This window comes from Caenorhabditis remanei, chromosome X (genome assembly GCF_010183535.1).
Source record: "Caenorhabditis remanei strain PX506 chromosome X, whole genome shotgun sequence".
Classification (NCBI taxonomy): domain Eukaryota; kingdom Metazoa; phylum Nematoda; class Chromadorea; order Rhabditida; family Rhabditidae; genus Caenorhabditis; species Caenorhabditis remanei.
In genome coordinates, this window is record NC_071333.1 from 11652255 (window position 1) to 11669494 (window position 17240).

Sequence of the window (17240 nt, forward strand, 5' to 3'; positions counted from 1 at the left end):
TTTCAGATTAAAGTGTTTCGATAATTCCGTGGTCCATCTTTTTTTTAAAGTGAACTACTGAATCTTGTAGATTTTTCTCTTTCTATCCACTGTGACTGGACCTCAACAGGTACTGAACACTTCTTTCCAAATATGAGTTCTTTCTATCAGTGTGCTTTGCATCGCTTTCCTTGTTTTTGATTATGTTATTTTGACTCTTTACCCATAGAGCGATAGCGGTCTGGAAACATTCCTTGAATATGTTTATATAGACAATCTTCTTCTGTAAATCAATTGTTCCGTGGTGTGTGATGCCATGTTGGCGATAATGTAGATAATTTCTTGTCAGCTCTCTTTTTTACATGAAATTTATCGATGTCAATTGAGCTGTCACATCTTTTTATCAGGCTCTTGTTCAATTATGTTTCACATCTAGAATAACTCGTTATTTCAGAGCACGGTTTGCTCTCAAAAACCTACCAGTTTAATAGTTTTATTGGTAACGTTTCAAATCAAGTTCGTTGTAGTATCTATGAACGGAACTCGACAGGTCCTCAACGCTACGTCTTGAGTGTTGAGAAACCTGCAAGTGCCGTTCACATATAACAACGTGGAATAGTCAGAGCTGATAGGAGAATAAGGCGAGAAGTAGATGATGTGAATAGAAGTGGCTTTGATGTTAGAATGTCTTTTCCTTCTCGGTCGACTGAATATTTTAGCTCCGCCCTCTGCTTGGAGTATGTCTATCATGTGCACTTTTCAAAATTTATAATCTCGCGCGTCGGATTTTTAATCTCTTTTCGAAGGATATACGAAAACAAAAATATGACGATTGCGCTAGAGCCGGGTGGCTTGTTTGGATTTGAAAAAATAATAACTTGAGGAAATATCGGAGGAAAGAGTTGAGAACTGGAAAAAAATACTTTGTGAATGATATTGCCTTTTCTTGCATTTTCCGGTTAAAAGAAGTATGACATTTGCTTCAGTTCTTGAAATTGCATAGGTGGAAAACAAGAATTTGGAAAGCTGAAAAAGTAGTGAACAACGACATTTTCATGACATTTCCTCTTCTTACACTTCTTCATCAAATTACAATCGCTGTAAACTCGGGAGGTGTAAAAATTTCACACCGGTAGCTGGTTTCAATCATCCCTGAAAATCAAACTGATGCGCGATATTTCAGCGTACATATCTTGATCACATTGCCTAGTTACCTCAGAAATTCATTATTTAGAAAACTTACCGGTGACTTGTACATGTTTACGAAAAATTAATATTTGTTGTAGTATCTGTGTACACCGTTGAACAGGTCCTCAACGCTTCGCAATGAGTGCTGAGGAACTGAACAACATTGTACACATATAACAACAGCTGGCATTATTAGCCCTGAATATAGACAAGTGTCTAGAAATAAAACGTTGTGTTTTGTGGGAATGAGCGCGTATTTCATCCGAGTTGCCTATGGAGATGCCCACATAAGCATATGAGCAAGAAACGAATGCTTTCTCGTCTCATCGGAAAAGGGGCGGAGTGAATAAAGTGAAACCGAGGAAGATATTAATTTTTCGATGGCGACGAGCAGGAATACAAAAATACAGATCAAGCCGACAAGGACATTCTGGGGATTAATGGAAAGCGTATCTCACAAAACTGAACGTGAAGCATCAAATAGTTCTGTTTCTATTTTGGTTCCATACAGCACAGTTTATTTCGTTGAAACATGCTGTAGAATATGGCAATTTCGCAAATGTGATTAAAACCCAATACATGTTCGAATATTTAAAAAGTTCGATGAGAATGGTGCGTGGGATGTGAGGAAAAAACGTAGTCATTGAACTACGTCACGTCACAGCTTCTGCGTTTGCATAATGTAATGTGAGTAGTGCTACTAACGAGCAATTTTTCATATTACTTCTAACAAATTCTGCGTAGGAGGAAGCTTTCAAAATTCAGAAATGACGAAAAGACTTGCATCTTCTTTCAAGGGGGTTTTGAAAAGAAAAGTGAGAAAGGAGGAATAAGTGAGTGTTTTATTTTTCTTTTCGTGGCACATGAAATTTTATGAGAAATACAATGAATCATGAGAATAATAGCAGAAGAAAATAACTCAATCGTTACACAATATTCTATCAAATCTTTATCAGTTAAGATACTATTCATAACAATGGCTGATACCATTCAAAACATGACTCACAAATTGCTTAGTGCTTTGAGAAAGATGGGATGTCAAACAAAATAAGTAGAGAGGAAGAAAACATAATCGTGAGGAAGAAAATAGAACAAACGACAAGGGAACCTAGAGAGAGGATACGATGCAGATTAACAACCGGATTTTTTATGGCGCGCAGGAAGAAAACGATGTGAAATTTTTTGAATTGATTTCTCATCTTTGATTTGACTTCTTCCTCATCAGACTATTGATATATAAATTACAAATATATTCAATAGTTCTTTCAAAAGTTTTCCTGTTGGTTTTCGGTTAGACACAAAAAAGGTGAGTATGAAAAACCGATGTATGAACGTGGTTTTTTTTTGCATTTATAGTTTTGTTTTGTTTTCGAAAAGAGGCATACTTTCTTTGTTTCTTTTTGTTTCCGATTGTTTATCATACTAAAATATACAATGAAAAGCAAGGTTGCACCCGCTCCCTTCATAACAAACACAAGATGGCCTAGAATTTCTGCGTCCCTTTCCGCTTTTTACGGACACTCAACGCCCTGACTCACTAGGGATATGTGTTTACACAATTGATTTCGACCTGACCGCTATTTAGAAATAGAGTTCAGTTTCAAACATCAAATGTTTATATTTTCAATCAAACTGTTACACAATTTACTCCACGTGCTTTCATTTCAGGATGAATGAAGAAGAACCGGAAGGAGACGTTATTCAAGTACGTCCATGTGAGGAAGTAAGTTTATTTTAAATGGTAAAATATCAAACGCATATTTCACAACATTTTTCAGTTGGTAGTTCCCAGAAGAAATGTTCGCCCAGATCATGACATTAGTTTCTATAGGAAAATTGCATATGGTTCGTTTTGCAACTAATTATTTTTTAGAATAATTTCAAATTTTCAGGAGTTGGACATTTTTACAATGATTTGTGTGCAAGTATGTGGTTTACATACCTGATGATATATATGGAGAAAGTTTTGAAATTACAAAGTAGTCGAGCCGGAATGTTAATGCTTATTGGACAGGTAAACAATCTATTTTTTTCGAGAAAAAACCAAAATTGTAATTATCTTTAGGTGACTGATGCAATTTCCACTCCACTTGTAGGAATATTCAGTGATTCAAGTATACTACCCTCGTGGTTTGATAAAATTGGAAGGAGGATATCATGGCATCTAATCGGTACCATATTGGTATCAATATCGTTTCCCATGATTTTCAATAGATGCTTCCTATGTAAAAGTGATACGTCAGAATGGTACGAAGTACTGTGGTTTGTACCATTTATTATGGTTTTTCAGTTTGGATGGGCCTCTGTACAAGTAAGTTACCGTACTAGACATGAAAAACGGAAAAAAATTTTTTTTCTAGATTTCTCATCTGGCCCTTATTCCTGAATTATCTTCTGTACCCTCCAGCAGAGCCACTATGAATTCATTGAGGTAGTAAATTTTCCTTTTATGTATTTCTATTTAAGTTTACAGGTATGCATTCACTGTGATAGCAAATCTCTCGGTATTTTTTGCACTCGCCTGGTTATTATCAGAATCTACAGGTCACTCAACTATTGGACCGTGGGATTTGAGTCATTTTAGGGTAAGCTAGAATTTTTGAACTTTTGAAAATAATCTTAATTGACTTAAGATCGCAGGATGGTTGGTAGTGATTCTTGGTATCACCGTGTCATTTGTGTTTTACGCTTTCACCAGAGAACCAACAAACCAGCGAAGGATAAGGTTAGCTTATTGCCAATAGAATACTTATTATTAATCAAAAATTTGATTACAGTAGACTCAATTCATTTTCCTCGGATGCAAGTGAGCTTGCCCGTATGCATTGGACAAGTTGGTTTGGCCACATTCAATTCTATCAGGTAAACCAATTTTCAATTAAAGTTGTAATTTGATATCTAATGATTTTCAGATTGCTCTGCTCTATATGCTATCTCGTTTGTATATAAACATATCACAAGTCTATTTCCCATTTTATATCACTATGACACAGAATTACGAAAAAGTGAGTGTGAAATAAAGGGGGACCAACGAAAAATCTATTTTTATAGACCTACGTTGCAATCCTACCAATGGTATCATATTTATCTTCATTCTCTGTTTCAATGATCAACAGTACACCTTTAGTTAGCAAACTATCCAAAAAGGTAATACTATAATCTAAATGGTAGGAAATCGCCACTTTTTAGATTCTATATACAATTGGGTTAGCAGCTGGTTTGATGTCATGTGCTACAATGTTGCTCGACCTACCAGGATGGAGAATTTACGGGCTGGCAGTAGGAATAGGAATAGCACAAGCCATTTTACTGATAACATCACTGTCAATCACAGCTGATCTGATCAACAAAAATACAGTGAGTTCTTATTGAAAGGAACAGGTGTGAATGAGAGAGTAAAATCACGTTTTGTAAATAGAAAATTATCAAAGAAAATATATTAACATATAAAAAAGTTATCTCAGATATGCCAAACAAGAATCCCTCTTTTCTCACGAATTTTTCATAAAATTTCAGGAAAGTGGTGCTTTCGTCTACGGAGCAATGAGCTTCTTTGACAAACTTTCAAACGGAGTCGCTTATCAAATCATTGAATTGTGGACTCCCACTTATGAGTAAGTACTAAGTTGTTTGTGTCTGTGATGTGAGACAAAATTGAGGATTATGATTTACAGCGCCTTCAAACCACATCAAGCGAGCGCCATTTTTTATCGACGAGTGATGGTATTCGTACCCGGAACATGTTTGGTCCTTGCCTTTTTGGTTCTCTTATCTCTAGCTCCTTTCACAATTGGAGAAAGGAGAAGAGCACGTCCTGTTAGAGGTATACATAATATGAAATCAGAAATAATACATTCATATATTATGTTTCAGATGACGAGCAAGCTATTCTAGACGACCAAGATGACGATGCATACCCGGAAATCACTTCTGCATAAACTTTAACTATAGCTTTAATGATTTAATAATTTATCACTTTTTCCATAATCATTTCCGAAACGGTCATACAAAAACTCTACTGTGCATTAATTTTGTTCTGTGATATCTCTTAACATTCTCCCGTTTGATTCTTCTCTGGTGTATAATCAAAAATTATTTCTGGACACATAGTCTAGTTTGATTTTATTAGTGCTAGTCAAACTTGTCATTTTAATAAATTTCCAAAAAACTTGTGATAATGATAAACTATACAAATAAATGAGCAACTTCATTATCGACTAACTTGTGGCCTTCGATATTTTGGTGAGATAGGAAGATACGCAGAGATGGGCAGAAGAAGGTCAAAACGACTACATGGTTGCGTATATCGGAGACGGAGGCAAATAGACATATGGTATGATAAGGACAGGATAGGGCGACTTGAACACAACGTACGCTGCACTACGTTTAAATTTCTGCGTCGATTAATTTTTACACATATTGTCTTGTTTTAGAAGCTATTAGAACAGTTTTTTCTCACCTTATCAAATACACTCCACGAAATTGATTTTTTATTACCAGCATTATCTAAATAACAATAAAATTGTTGCGATCTCTTTTTGTATGTGGTCTGATTATGGCATGATCTTTTTACCAAACTGTTCTTCAATTCTCATAAGTTCTTTGAGCGTTCTTCTTAATTCTTTTTTTTTCCCCAAATAGTTTTATGAAAATCAGCTGGAAACTGACCATCAAAAATTAAGCAAAAACAGTCTCCGTCTGATAATATCATAAATCATTTGCGATAAGAGTTGTGTGCTTTTTCACATCATTCGTTTTAAATTAATCATACGTTTTTATTTAGATGGGTGCTTTTTCGAAACTTGCTTACGCACTGGGGCAACCCATCTCAACTGCAACATGCTATGAAACTATTCACACGTGGAACCCGGATTGTTACGGTGCTTTATGGGTAAGTTTGCTTGTTATTCAAAATTAAACTTGCTTAACTCAATGGTTCGTTTTCAGGATGCTCTTGGTGTTGGATTATATTTTTCGGTCAAAACATATGCATCGTTTTATTTAGTAAGTTTTCTATTTTCTAGAAGCTAATGTTTTGAAAAATTAATTTCAGATTACAAATATAGTTGGAAAACGTGGAAGAATCGACAAAATTAGTTGGAAGAAGTTCGGAATAGATGTCTTTCAGAGCGCGCTGTTCCTGGTTACTAATATGTGCTTCTTTTTGATTTTGCTGTGCAAATTCCGGTATTCAGTGTGCTCAAAGCTACTTGTTCAATTCAATTTTTTAGGCAAGCACTAGGATTTTTCACTCCTGTCACGATGGGACTTATTACGAGTATTCTTGCTTCTGGTATAGCAATTATGGTAGAGAAAAAGACACGACGTCCTGCTCTTGCTTTATATTTAACTAATTTGGTAAGAACTATTTCATATATTGAAACAATAATAGTAATATACCCATTTCAGGCATCTGAAACATACTACCGCCACTTAGCAAATCATGGATATGTTAAAATGTACACATATGGAGAGTGTGTCCCATTTGGAATTGGGCTCATGCTATTCACCTATCTTCAGACTAAAGGAAGACTCCCCAAATCTTTTAACGGATTCATGAAGTTAGTTGCAAAATTTGCACCGAACTTTAACCCTGACAAGGGAAGTCTTTGGAGACGCCACTTTCAAACGTTCTATAAATTTGGACATAGGTACATTCGACTACGCATATTCCATTTCTGCAGTCAAAATCTGCTAAATGTCTCTGTGAGCCGAGTTATGAGCTCTCAAACTTTTCATATGGTTAAGGTTTTTCACACGGAACTCCAAATCGGCGAATACTGAACGCAAAAGTGTTCACCTTTTTTTCACCGTACGAGTGGTTCAGTGGTAGTGGGGCGGTGTAGGGGGAAGAAAGGCCAAGGTTCGGACCCGACCCTCTTTTTTTCTTTTTTTGCTTCTTTATTTTATCGTTCTCTCACTTCATAAGTAACTGCAGTGAACTTTGTGAGGATTTTTCTAATAATATGGAAACTATCTGTGTAATTTTTCGTATGATATTCGTCATCCTTGGAAAAAACATTAAACTGGCATCTTTGCTACTGATAATGTGTTTTTCTATACTTTTTGAAAATGATGTAATCAATCTCGCCGTAAAACTCATATACAAAGAGAAAAAAGCGATAAAATAAAGAAGCAAAAAAAGAAAAAAAGAGGATCGAGTCCGAACCATGGCCTTACTTCCCCCCACACCGACCCACTACCACTGAACCACTCGTACGTTGAAAAAAGGTGAACACTTTTGCGTTCAGTATTCGCCGATTTGGAGTTCCGTGTAAAAACCTTAACCATATGAAAAGTTTGAGAGCTCATAACTCGGCTCACAGAGACATTTAGCAGATTTTGACTGCAGAAATGGAATCTGCGTAGTCGAATGTATCTATGTCCAAATTTATAGAACGTTTGAAAGTGGCGTCTCCAAAGACTTCCCTTGTGAGGCAACATTCCGCATTTTCAATTCTTAGTCTAGTTTGCTCTTCCGAATATTGAAATCGGAGTAGGACACTTGAGAATTCCTCACGGCATAATTCATCTTGTACAAAAAGTTTCGCCGGTTCGAATAAATCAAAAATGTTGAGAACAGAAATATTATATTGGTCAACTTCCGCAATTTGAAAATTTTCAGCGCCGCTCTGAAAACAAATGTCACGGATAATGTGATAAACGAGAAGAAAATTCCAAAAACCTTCAAGACATTTTTGGAAAAGTTAAGGAAAGACTATGAAAAAACAGAATTATGTCAACATCCTCATTCCTGTGTCAGCCATTCTGTAGAGGTAACTCAAAGTTAGACAGACTAATCGGATACATCTATTTTCAGAGTTTTGCAAAGAATTTTTCTTTTGGACTGTTTGCTAGCTCTGCCTTAACTGTTGTCCGGAACTACAGATCAATATTGAAAAACCCATTTAACTTGATTACACTTATAATTTCAAAGCAAAATGTGAAACTTCCCTTGTTCGCCGGTTTCCTTCCATTTATTTTTAATGTGAGTTCAAATGGAAATCAACTATATTTCATAAATTATTGTTTTAGGTTTCACGGTGTTTACTAAACCGAGTGAAAGGAGTTCCACCAATTGTGAATAACATGTTTTCCGCTGGTCTTTCTTCTATTGCTATGGCATTCTATCCAACCGTCAGTATCGCAATGTATTGTCTCTGGAAGGCTATTGAGGTGTGTTTCTTAAAGATCCTTTTTTGGAATTTTTTTGTTCTTTCGTAGTGCAAATGCGTAGTAGAAAGAAACCAAAAATAAACTCTTTCTCGACAAAAGAAGTGTGAATTCTGATGAGTTTGTTCCGCAGAGGTGGAATTTTGAATGAAAGCGGGCGGGAATCCATAGCAACAGTTCAGCGACATTGTTCTGATCAGCGTCAAGAATTATTCCGAACATTCTTACAGACTGTGTATTTTGATCTTGTGGATCGAGGCTACCTGCCAAAAATCAAGAATGCTGAAGTGATTCTGTACTCAATAACAACTGGATATGTTTTATGGAACGCAGTCATTGAACCGAGGGCAATTCGGAGAGGCTATCTGAACTTCCTTGCGGGCTTAGTCGGTGGAAAGTGAGAAGATAAAATCTTTACGAGCTCCTTTAACCCTAACTTTTTTATTTAGAATCGGCTTATTCAATCGACGACTTTACGACCACTTTGGATATATCTCCCGTGACATCTACACAAAAATTCCCGAGTTTGATCATAAGCACGCAATGATCAACCCTCTGCTTTATATGCCTCTTGTTGAATGAACTGGTTTTTCTTTCGACTTTTCTATTGAATTTGGAAAATCAAACGTTTGAAAGAGTCTAAAATCGTCACACGATGTGAAAAAAGGATGTGTTTTATAGACACATCAGATTTTCAGATCCTCTTTTTCTGAATTTTTTCATTCGTTACAAATCCTGTCACTGTTTTAATTAACAACGCCTTTATTGTTCATAGAGAGAGCATAACATATAGGAAAAGTGTGTGTTGTTTTATGATAATACACCAAGAGAGATCTGGAGATCATTTTCCTTCAAAAAAGAGGTTAAGCGACACCAATCAAATACTAGACAGCAAGAGAGAATGAGAAAAGAGAACGAGAGAGTTTTTTAGTGTTTTGTTAAATTATAACTGATGAATTCGCCGTAGCAGTTGTTCGAGAAGGATGCGGTCATCGTCGGTCATTACTTGTTGCCGGCGTACTGAAGCTTCTGAAGAGTCGACAGAATGTCGTGCATGTGGTCGAGTTGACCAGATCGGCCGAAGCGAACTGCAAAGCAAAATCACAACACATAAAGCAAGAGCAAATGAAGCAAAAAAAGATGGTCAAGATTCTTACCGAATGGCTGAGGGGCTCCATTACGTTTTCCTTGGAGAGAGCTCTCTGGAGCAAAGTCTTCCTCATCCAATGAAGACCGCTTTCCAAATCTAACAAGAGCATTTCTCATTCCACCACTAGCTCTTCCAAAACGAACCAAGGCGTTGCGCATGGCGCGTTTCTCCGCACTAGAAATATCAATTTTAAGAAAATAGTTTTACTTATCATTATGAACTTACCTGACGTCTTCATACGACTGAGCAAAGGTGGCGGCGACGAAGACGATCAAAAGAAGTGCCAATGCAGAGAGTTTAGTCATGATTCAGTATGAACTGGAAAAAGTGAGACAAGCGTCCAAGCGCAGTCTTTTATACCTGTAACCAACTCTCATTATTAGCATAGGGGGGCGTTACGATTTCGAAGAAAAGGGTAAATAGCCGCGAGCTACATATTATTACTATTTACAAACGTTTTGATGAGTTTTCAAGATTTATAATGAAAATCTTATGAGAAAAACAGAATGATGTCAATGAAATTTATTTCAATAAAAAAGTTGGAGGGACAGAAGGATGGATGGTGCATTGGCTTTAAGGCCTTTTAAAGGAATGAATAGGTCAAACGCAGGTGTTCTGTGCTCTGAAACGTTCCGAAAGCCACGCCCCTTTGGCTATGGTGCCCCGGGAGAGACGAGAAATAGGAAAGAATAAGGGAAATGTCATTTCGAAAGTGAAGTCCAGTGAGAGATAGGAGGGTTAAAAAAAAAACAAAAACAGGGGCCAATACTTTAGATAAAAGTATCACCAAAAAACCAATAAAACCAATGTTTGTCTCAAAGGATCTCACGTGTATTTTGAGCGTGTTATCTTAAAATCAGTGTGTTTCAAATTTCGGAAGTTAGCAAAATGTTGTCGTTTTGTGTTTCGCAAAAGTTTCCTCTTATCTTGATTTGATCTATACCTCTGTTCTTTTGCACTTCTGCAAAGTTGCACTTCTTTCATATCGAAAATGATGCTTAGCAAAAGGACAATATTTGTGAATGGACACAGTAAGTTTTTCAAGCGGAACACGATCATGAATATTATATTTTCAAAAATTGAAATTCTTCCTAAATTTGTTCTACGACATGACGCATCACTTTGGAGACGTCCGCCGAGGTTCGATCATGATTAATTCATAAAAAAAGTGGGGCCCACGAAGATAAAACGCGGAAACTTTTATTGAGAGGAGGACACGTCAACAGGTAATCGGAAAGATGCTTCGTCACAATTTTGCATCTTTTTCGTTTTTTCTTCAATCTCCCAAAAATTGTTTATTCTTGAGACCAAATGCAAAAAGTCAGAGAGTGGGAGTTTGTGGGTGGAATAAAACTGATATTCAGAAGCTTGTAAATGTTCGTAAAGGAAGTCCTAAAAGATGAGAATCAGGAAAGGAAGAAAAGTGCGAAAAGACATAGGGAACTTTATTGGAACTGATGGGTCGTAAAACTCAAACTCTAGTTAACTCTCTCACCCCATTCATCAACTTCACCGACTCCAGAAAAAGCTTTTTTGGTGTCTTCTGGGATACTTGTTTTTCTTTATTTTTTGATTTTAAGGAAACGGGTTACTACTTACAATGGTTCATCAAAGTTAGAAGAAGAGGGAATGAGAATACAATACAGCATAACCTTCCAAGAATCAAACATCGATGCAAATGACAGTTGATATGAAAAGATGGTAATGTCAAATGTGGAACCAGGATGTTTAATAAATTGCAACCAAAACATGAGTATTGTTCTGAAACCTACATCATGTCCAGACCGACCACAATGAAATTTTGTTTTTCCAGTTTCACAACAGAACACTAATTATGCAATATTATTGCTTCCAGAAGGATCAGTCATCAGAATAATATGGTAGAATTGTAAATTTACGATGAAATAAAATGAAACTTGAGTCAGCTAGAATCGAAAGATCCGTTTCTGAACACCAGCCATATATATCAGATACCAATTTAGATGTTGATTCGTTTGGCTTGTAGTTTCTTGCGATAAAAAAATTGAAAAGAAATCTTCAGGTTTTCAGGAGCATATCATTTGAAAAAAGTGCTGAGCCAAGTCACCAGCTCATTTGTAAATGCACTTCTAAACGGTTGTGACCCATTTTTCATTTCCCTAAGCTTTTCAAGTCTATCTTTCTTCCAGAATCGTAAAAAACCAGGACCCACATCATCAACTGGTTTATGTTTTATCGGCCCCATAGGTCTTGTTGAATGACGTGTAGTGTGAGATCCCGAAACTTTTCCTTTTTCTAAAATGAGTAAAGAGCACATCGAATGACTTCATTTACAGATGGATGAAGTAGGATTAAAAGGAAACAGAACACATACTAATGGAAACAAAAAGTGAAGAAATAAATGAGATGAATAAATAGTGAAAGATAGGAGGAAGTGCATATGGATAAGACAATGTATGGTTCTGTTGAGGAATGAAAATCTTGGGATGAGACATAGAAAAATGAGAAAAGTTTGTGACCAGTAGGTCACTATAAATAGTAAAGTCAAAGAGCCGAAAGCGTGGGTGTGGAGAGAAAAGGAATGGACGAGTTGGTTGTAAAGTGATTGATAAAGCTGTGAAACGAAAGAAGAGGGATAAGTCATTGGGGGATATGGAAAAGGCTGCTCTCTATACTCATATTCACAAACATTTGTTGAACTTTGACGCTCTTCAGTCAAAATTTTGGTCTCCTTCCTCCTCTATGTCACGTCAATTCCTGTGTGACCATGATTCCGCCACTCGGCGTAACCGATAGATCTGCCGAAGCGAGGGCGCACAAAAGAGTCCATTTGAGCAAGGATGTTGTCAACTCGGAAACCACCATCTCTGTAGTGACGTCGCCTTTTGTGTCTAGAAATAAAAGAAATGTATATATAACATCATGAAGTCTCTTGACAATTTCTTAGAGAATCTGACTAGTCCTGCTCAAAGAGCACGCACAGAAATATGATAAATGGTTGTAGTACAACTGGGCTTACTTGGGTTAAGCCCGGAATCAAGTGATGTCCTTATTTTTAAAAACAAGCCATCGAAACTAGGATCGGACGGAAAAAAACAAAAAACAAGGAATTTCTCAAAGATCGGCGGACTACTGTAGTTGTCTCAATCTATAATTGGAATAAACTTCGATGTAATTATAAAATGGACATAAATCTAGTGAACTCTTCCGACTTTTTTGATTAATAGAACCATTAGTCATGCGTGATCTCTTAATTTCCTTTCCCTCTTTCCCCATTCGTCTTCACCCATCAAAACGTCGTACTGTACCTGTGTCTTCGGTGGCGATGTTTATGGACCGCGTTCTTCCAGTCATGTAACGTTCGCTTGTGCAGTCGATCTAGTCGGCCTCCTTTCCTCACCAAGAATCTACAAAACGACGACATTTTACAACCGTTTTTTGATGATCAAGACGGACACACGAGAGAAGCAATTTCATGAGCGCCACTCGTAAAAATTTAGCTTTTTTTGGCAACGGAAGCGTCTTCAACTCATAAACGTCCAACAGTTGTTTTATTCATTGAAGACACTTGTGTCTGGTATCAGAACCCAAAGTGTTTCACGACTTCAGAAGTAGTTCAAACTCACTTTTCATGGGCAAATGCCAAGTCCATCAGCACGATGAGGAGGAGGAGGATAGCAAGGTACCGTATCCTGAGCACCATTGTTTATGAGACTGCAAGAATAGGATAATAATTGAAAATGATAACTATAATAATTGAAAATGATAACTTGAGAATAATTATAAGTGACAAGATAGAAGGCACAGAAAGTTGATTGTTTTTTGTGGGAAAAATTGATGAAAATGGGTGTGATGAAATGAAGCAGTCGGTGGCCAAAACACTCGGACACTATGGACACAGAAAGTGAGAAGCGGTTCGTCTTTTATTGTTTCGAACTTGCAGCTTCTGCACGGGCAACCAGATCATGCTAGAATGCCCTCTTCTTGTCTCGAAAGTTTTGATAGAAGTGGGAAACGGAAGGCGAAAGGAAAAAAGAAATGGAGGTTAAGGAACACGGTGCTGCAGAAAACACTAGATTTTAATTGCCAGACTGCATGTCAAAATGGTGTTAATCGAATCAAATAGATAAACAAAACAAATTGTAGGGAGTTGTTCCTATTGTCTATTCTCTAGTTGTTGCATGCTGAATTTTCAGTTGGGAAATCTGAAGAACGACTAGGTAGGCTTGGATATTAAATATGATGTGGATCTTGTTATAAAGTTCCAAGAAACATCATTCGCCCAACTGGAATGAATCTAGAGTCACCTATCTGGTAGAAGTGACGACATAGTTCTAAACTTCTAGACAGTCAGGATCCCCCTCCAAATAATAACTGGTCGTGAAAGCAGAAGACGAAGAAAAAGAAGAGGGCACTGCATTTACATATGACGATGTCTTCTCTACAGTATGCTGCGCTTTTATGGGTGTGGCCGAGATGACTGGGACGTACTGTGAATGATGAGACAGACAGCTGCGGGCAGGTGAGTGAGTTGTGAGAAAAGGTTATGAAATGAGTGCATTGGGGGTCGACGGTTTGTCAAATGACTCACTTTTTTCTGAGAAGCCTCGCCCCGATTTCTTGTCCATCATACTGGAGTTCAGATACTGATGGGGGTGGGACGGAAGCGAAAAAGAGGCGCGGTAGGAGGTGAGAAATAGTAGTAGCTTCACCTTTTCTTTTCTTTCACAATAGTGTTCTACTTCACTTTCACCGCCTAGTTTTCTCGAACGTTGCAAGCTGATGAGAGACATTAGAAGGGGGGTTGAGGACGAGGGGAATAGGTTTGGCGGCATGACAAGAACGATAGTGGGATATGATGAATCACTATGTGGTTAAGTGAATAAAGTGATGAGTGACATCAGTTCCTTAGTGAATCATAGATTGGAATTTGAGTTAGCCCACCCTGTAAGGATAATGCAGCTGTCTATCCTGTATCGGCATACCTATTTTTACTTCAAACATTTGAAAGACGATGACGGCTAACGATCTAATATACGGGTTAGCGACAAAACGAATGGGGAGCTAAAGTCATTTGGAGAAAGTTTCAAATCACATGTGGATAATTAAGGCTTCGATACCCGAGGTGGATGAATGAATGGGTTGATGTTTCAAGTAGAATTCATCAAACTGTATTCTAGATTCCAGTGTTCAATACTTTATGAACTTTAATTCATTCATAAACTTTCGCTGAACGATGATGTGTTACAAATGACGTCTTGAAAAGTGGTTGTGATGTGATGTGTCATTTTTCTTTTATTCCGAGAGTTCATCCTTACTATTTGTTTATTGTGTTCTTTTCGCAATCTCAATGAGTATCCAAACACTTTGCAAAAATGAAAGGGATCGGTTGCAAAAACCAGCAGTCCGCCAAAAAATGATTTGTAAGACATCGTGTGTATGATTGATGTGGTGTGAAATGATATGTGATTTGCAAGTCCTTTCCCTTTTTTTCTCTTTCCGAAACATATCAAAACTATCGGAGAATAGAGAAGAGGACATATTCATATTGATGCTAATATTCTGAATTCAAGCGTAAATACTTTTTTTCTGCTTCCGTTTATTAACCGGATTTCACTTGGTGGATAGTGTTGCGTAACACTTCTGCCTTCAACAAAAGAAGGGCAGGATTTCTAATGGGTGTGGTAAATGAAAAAGTGACGAGAAAGTTGAGGGTTAGAATAAGGTGAAAACGAAAATGCATTGTGTGTTAAGTTATCCACTAATTGTTCTAGTCTTGGAAGTAAAAGTATAGTGTACAGTTGCTATATTTTTGAAGAAGCAGAAGGGGGTGAGGTTGGAGGTCAAGCTGTCCTGAAGAAATAAATCACGCTGGGAGGAAGAATAGAACTATCGTTAGCGTTAATGATAATTTGCTGGACACTGGTGACGTCCATTCTTTTTCATTCTCCAAAACGACTCACATGGTTGGAGGGAAACTGTATCAAGTATCAACTGAATCGAATCAAATCATATACAGCGATCTGTCACGTTAACTTTGAAATTGCATCTTGAACCAACATGACTGGCTGATAAGATAGATCACGTTCAGTGAGATTCTTTTCTCCCGAAGAACACAATTTCGTTTTCTATCTTCACATCAGACCCACCGGTGTCGAGTAGATCTGAGACAAACTGTGACCGACAGTAAACTTTTTTTTTTCTCATGATGACCTTTGCACAAATTTCAATTTCCGTGTAGCCTTGGACTGTCGACAGTAACAATGTAGACCAAACTAAACTATTAAGCTCATTCTTCTCGAATACCAAACAATTGGCTTAATCGAGAGTGCTGTAATATTCTAATCCAAAAGTGTAATAATTGGAGAGAAAAACCTATGTTCATTTATGTCATGTGGTGCAGAAGGTTGTGGTTTAGGCTTAATTTGTAAATTGTAGTTTAGCGTAACATGCTGCAGATGATAGTAATTTTAAATGAGGATGAAGGAAACATTTGTGAGGAGAAATGTTGACTAGTTTGAATGGAGTTCTGTGAACGGGGGATCTTCAAGGGCGGTAGGGTAGGAAACGAACGACCGGAAACAAAACGAAAAATCGGAAAGGGTGACTAATCTGGTATCGTTCCATCCAGCGGAAATCTAATTAGACACTGGCTTACGGTATTAGAAAAAAAGAAGAAATGGAAACAAAGAAGGAGGAAAAAGAAAACGAATCTTTCTTCCTGAATAGAAAGTTTATATATTAAATAACACGCAGAAGGTGAGAAAAATCTCTTTCCAACAGAAGACACAACATATGAAACGGTAGTGTTTGCAATAGTTTTGTGTCTTGAGTGATTATAATTGGCTGAAAAGAGACTACGTGGAAATGATATCATGATAAGGATATGTGTGGCCGATTCGGAACAACTTTGGCGATTAGCGACACTACAGAAAAAGGTGTGATGTAGAAAAATGTAGGCTTATCACAGATGGGGACAATAATGTAAAACAGTGTATAGCGTATAAAACTACAAACTATGCAGCGTGTTCAGAGAATCATTCAAAGGATCTGGCTTATTCGCTCAGGAAACCACAATAATACAATTTCTTATTATCTATATTTTATCAGATATCAGCTTTGCACTAAAAACCGTATCACACACATGACACTTTCGTTTTCAGATTCTTGGATAAATGACTTATTTGGTAGCTGAATGAGAACGGCAAAAGAAGCAGATTATTAAGAAGTAAATAGATTGGACCAGTTTGTGAACATACGTTGTCACACGACCGTTCAGATTTGCATGTCAGTTATTTATCGAAGGAATTTGGATAAATCTGCAATAATATCTGCAGATGAATTCACTGACAAACGGATAGAAACACTGCAAAGAGGGAAAATTATGTCATCATATCTAATCTGCTTCGGATTTCGGAATTGTTCCCGAAATGAAGATATTTTAAACCGGCTTTGCATAATTATTGGGGTTGCATAAGTCAAAATCAATTATAAATTGACGACTCTGAGACTGTCGGAATCGATAAGATTTTGGAAGGAATGGAAGATTTTCCGATTAAATTCATTTGATGAAAATTTTATTTCGAAATAAATTATGAAGAAAGAAAACAACACATATTTCTCAAAGAAATGTAACGGGAAGAAAATCGTTATCACAATTAAAAGAAAATTATTGGTATGGAACAAATGAATTTCATAAAATTTGAACACCCGGATATTTAAAGACGAATTTGAAAGTGGATGAAAATATCCCGTGAACTGAAGATAACAC

At 37.0% G+C, this 17240-nt stretch overlaps 4 protein-coding genes across 4 annotated transcripts; 3 read left to right on the forward strand and 1 right to left on the reverse strand.

Moving 5' to 3' along the window:
• Positions 1–2836: 2836 nt before the first annotated feature.
• On the forward strand, positions 2837–5105 carry GCK72_024298 (uncharacterized protein; the record flags this gene model as incomplete). The annotated part of the gene is made up of 14 exons (XM_003117548.2): positions 2837–2890; positions 2946–3012; positions 3060–3181; positions 3233–3478; positions 3528–3598; positions 3641–3752; positions 3801–3892; positions 3945–4029; positions 4080–4172; positions 4219–4314; positions 4357–4524; positions 4684–4781; positions 4842–4990; positions 5041–5105. 14 exons carry the CDS (start codon positions 2837–2839, stop codon positions 5103–5105), a joined length of 1518 nt encoding a protein of 505 aa, XP_003117596.2.
• An 845-nt stretch (positions 5106–5950) lies between these two features.
• GCK72_024299 (uncharacterized protein) lies at positions 5951–8922 on the forward strand (the record flags this gene model as incomplete). Its single annotated transcript, XM_003117723.2, has 10 exons — positions 5951–6058; positions 6115–6171; positions 6221–6354; positions 6399–6525; positions 6577–6728; positions 7793–7943; positions 7988–8155; positions 8203–8343; positions 8571–8737; positions 8790–8922. 10 exons carry the CDS (start codon positions 5951–5953, stop codon positions 8920–8922), a joined length of 1338 nt encoding a protein of 445 aa, XP_003117771.2.
• Positions 8923–9323: 401 nt separating this feature from the next.
• On the forward strand, positions 9324–9590 carry GCK72_024300 (uncharacterized protein; the record flags this gene model as incomplete). Its single annotated transcript, XM_053735818.1, has 1 exon — positions 9324–9590. One exon carries the CDS (start codon positions 9324–9326, stop codon positions 9588–9590), a length of 267 nt encoding a protein of 88 aa, XP_053579384.1.
• On the reverse strand, positions 9343–9795 carry GCK72_024301 (uncharacterized protein; the record flags this gene model as incomplete). The annotated part of the gene is made up of 3 exons (XM_003118036.2): positions 9343–9428; positions 9498–9664; positions 9716–9795. 3 exons carry the CDS (start codon positions 9793–9795, stop codon positions 9343–9345), a joined length of 333 nt encoding a protein of 110 aa, XP_003118084.1.
• Positions 9796–17240: the final 7445 nt, after the last annotated feature.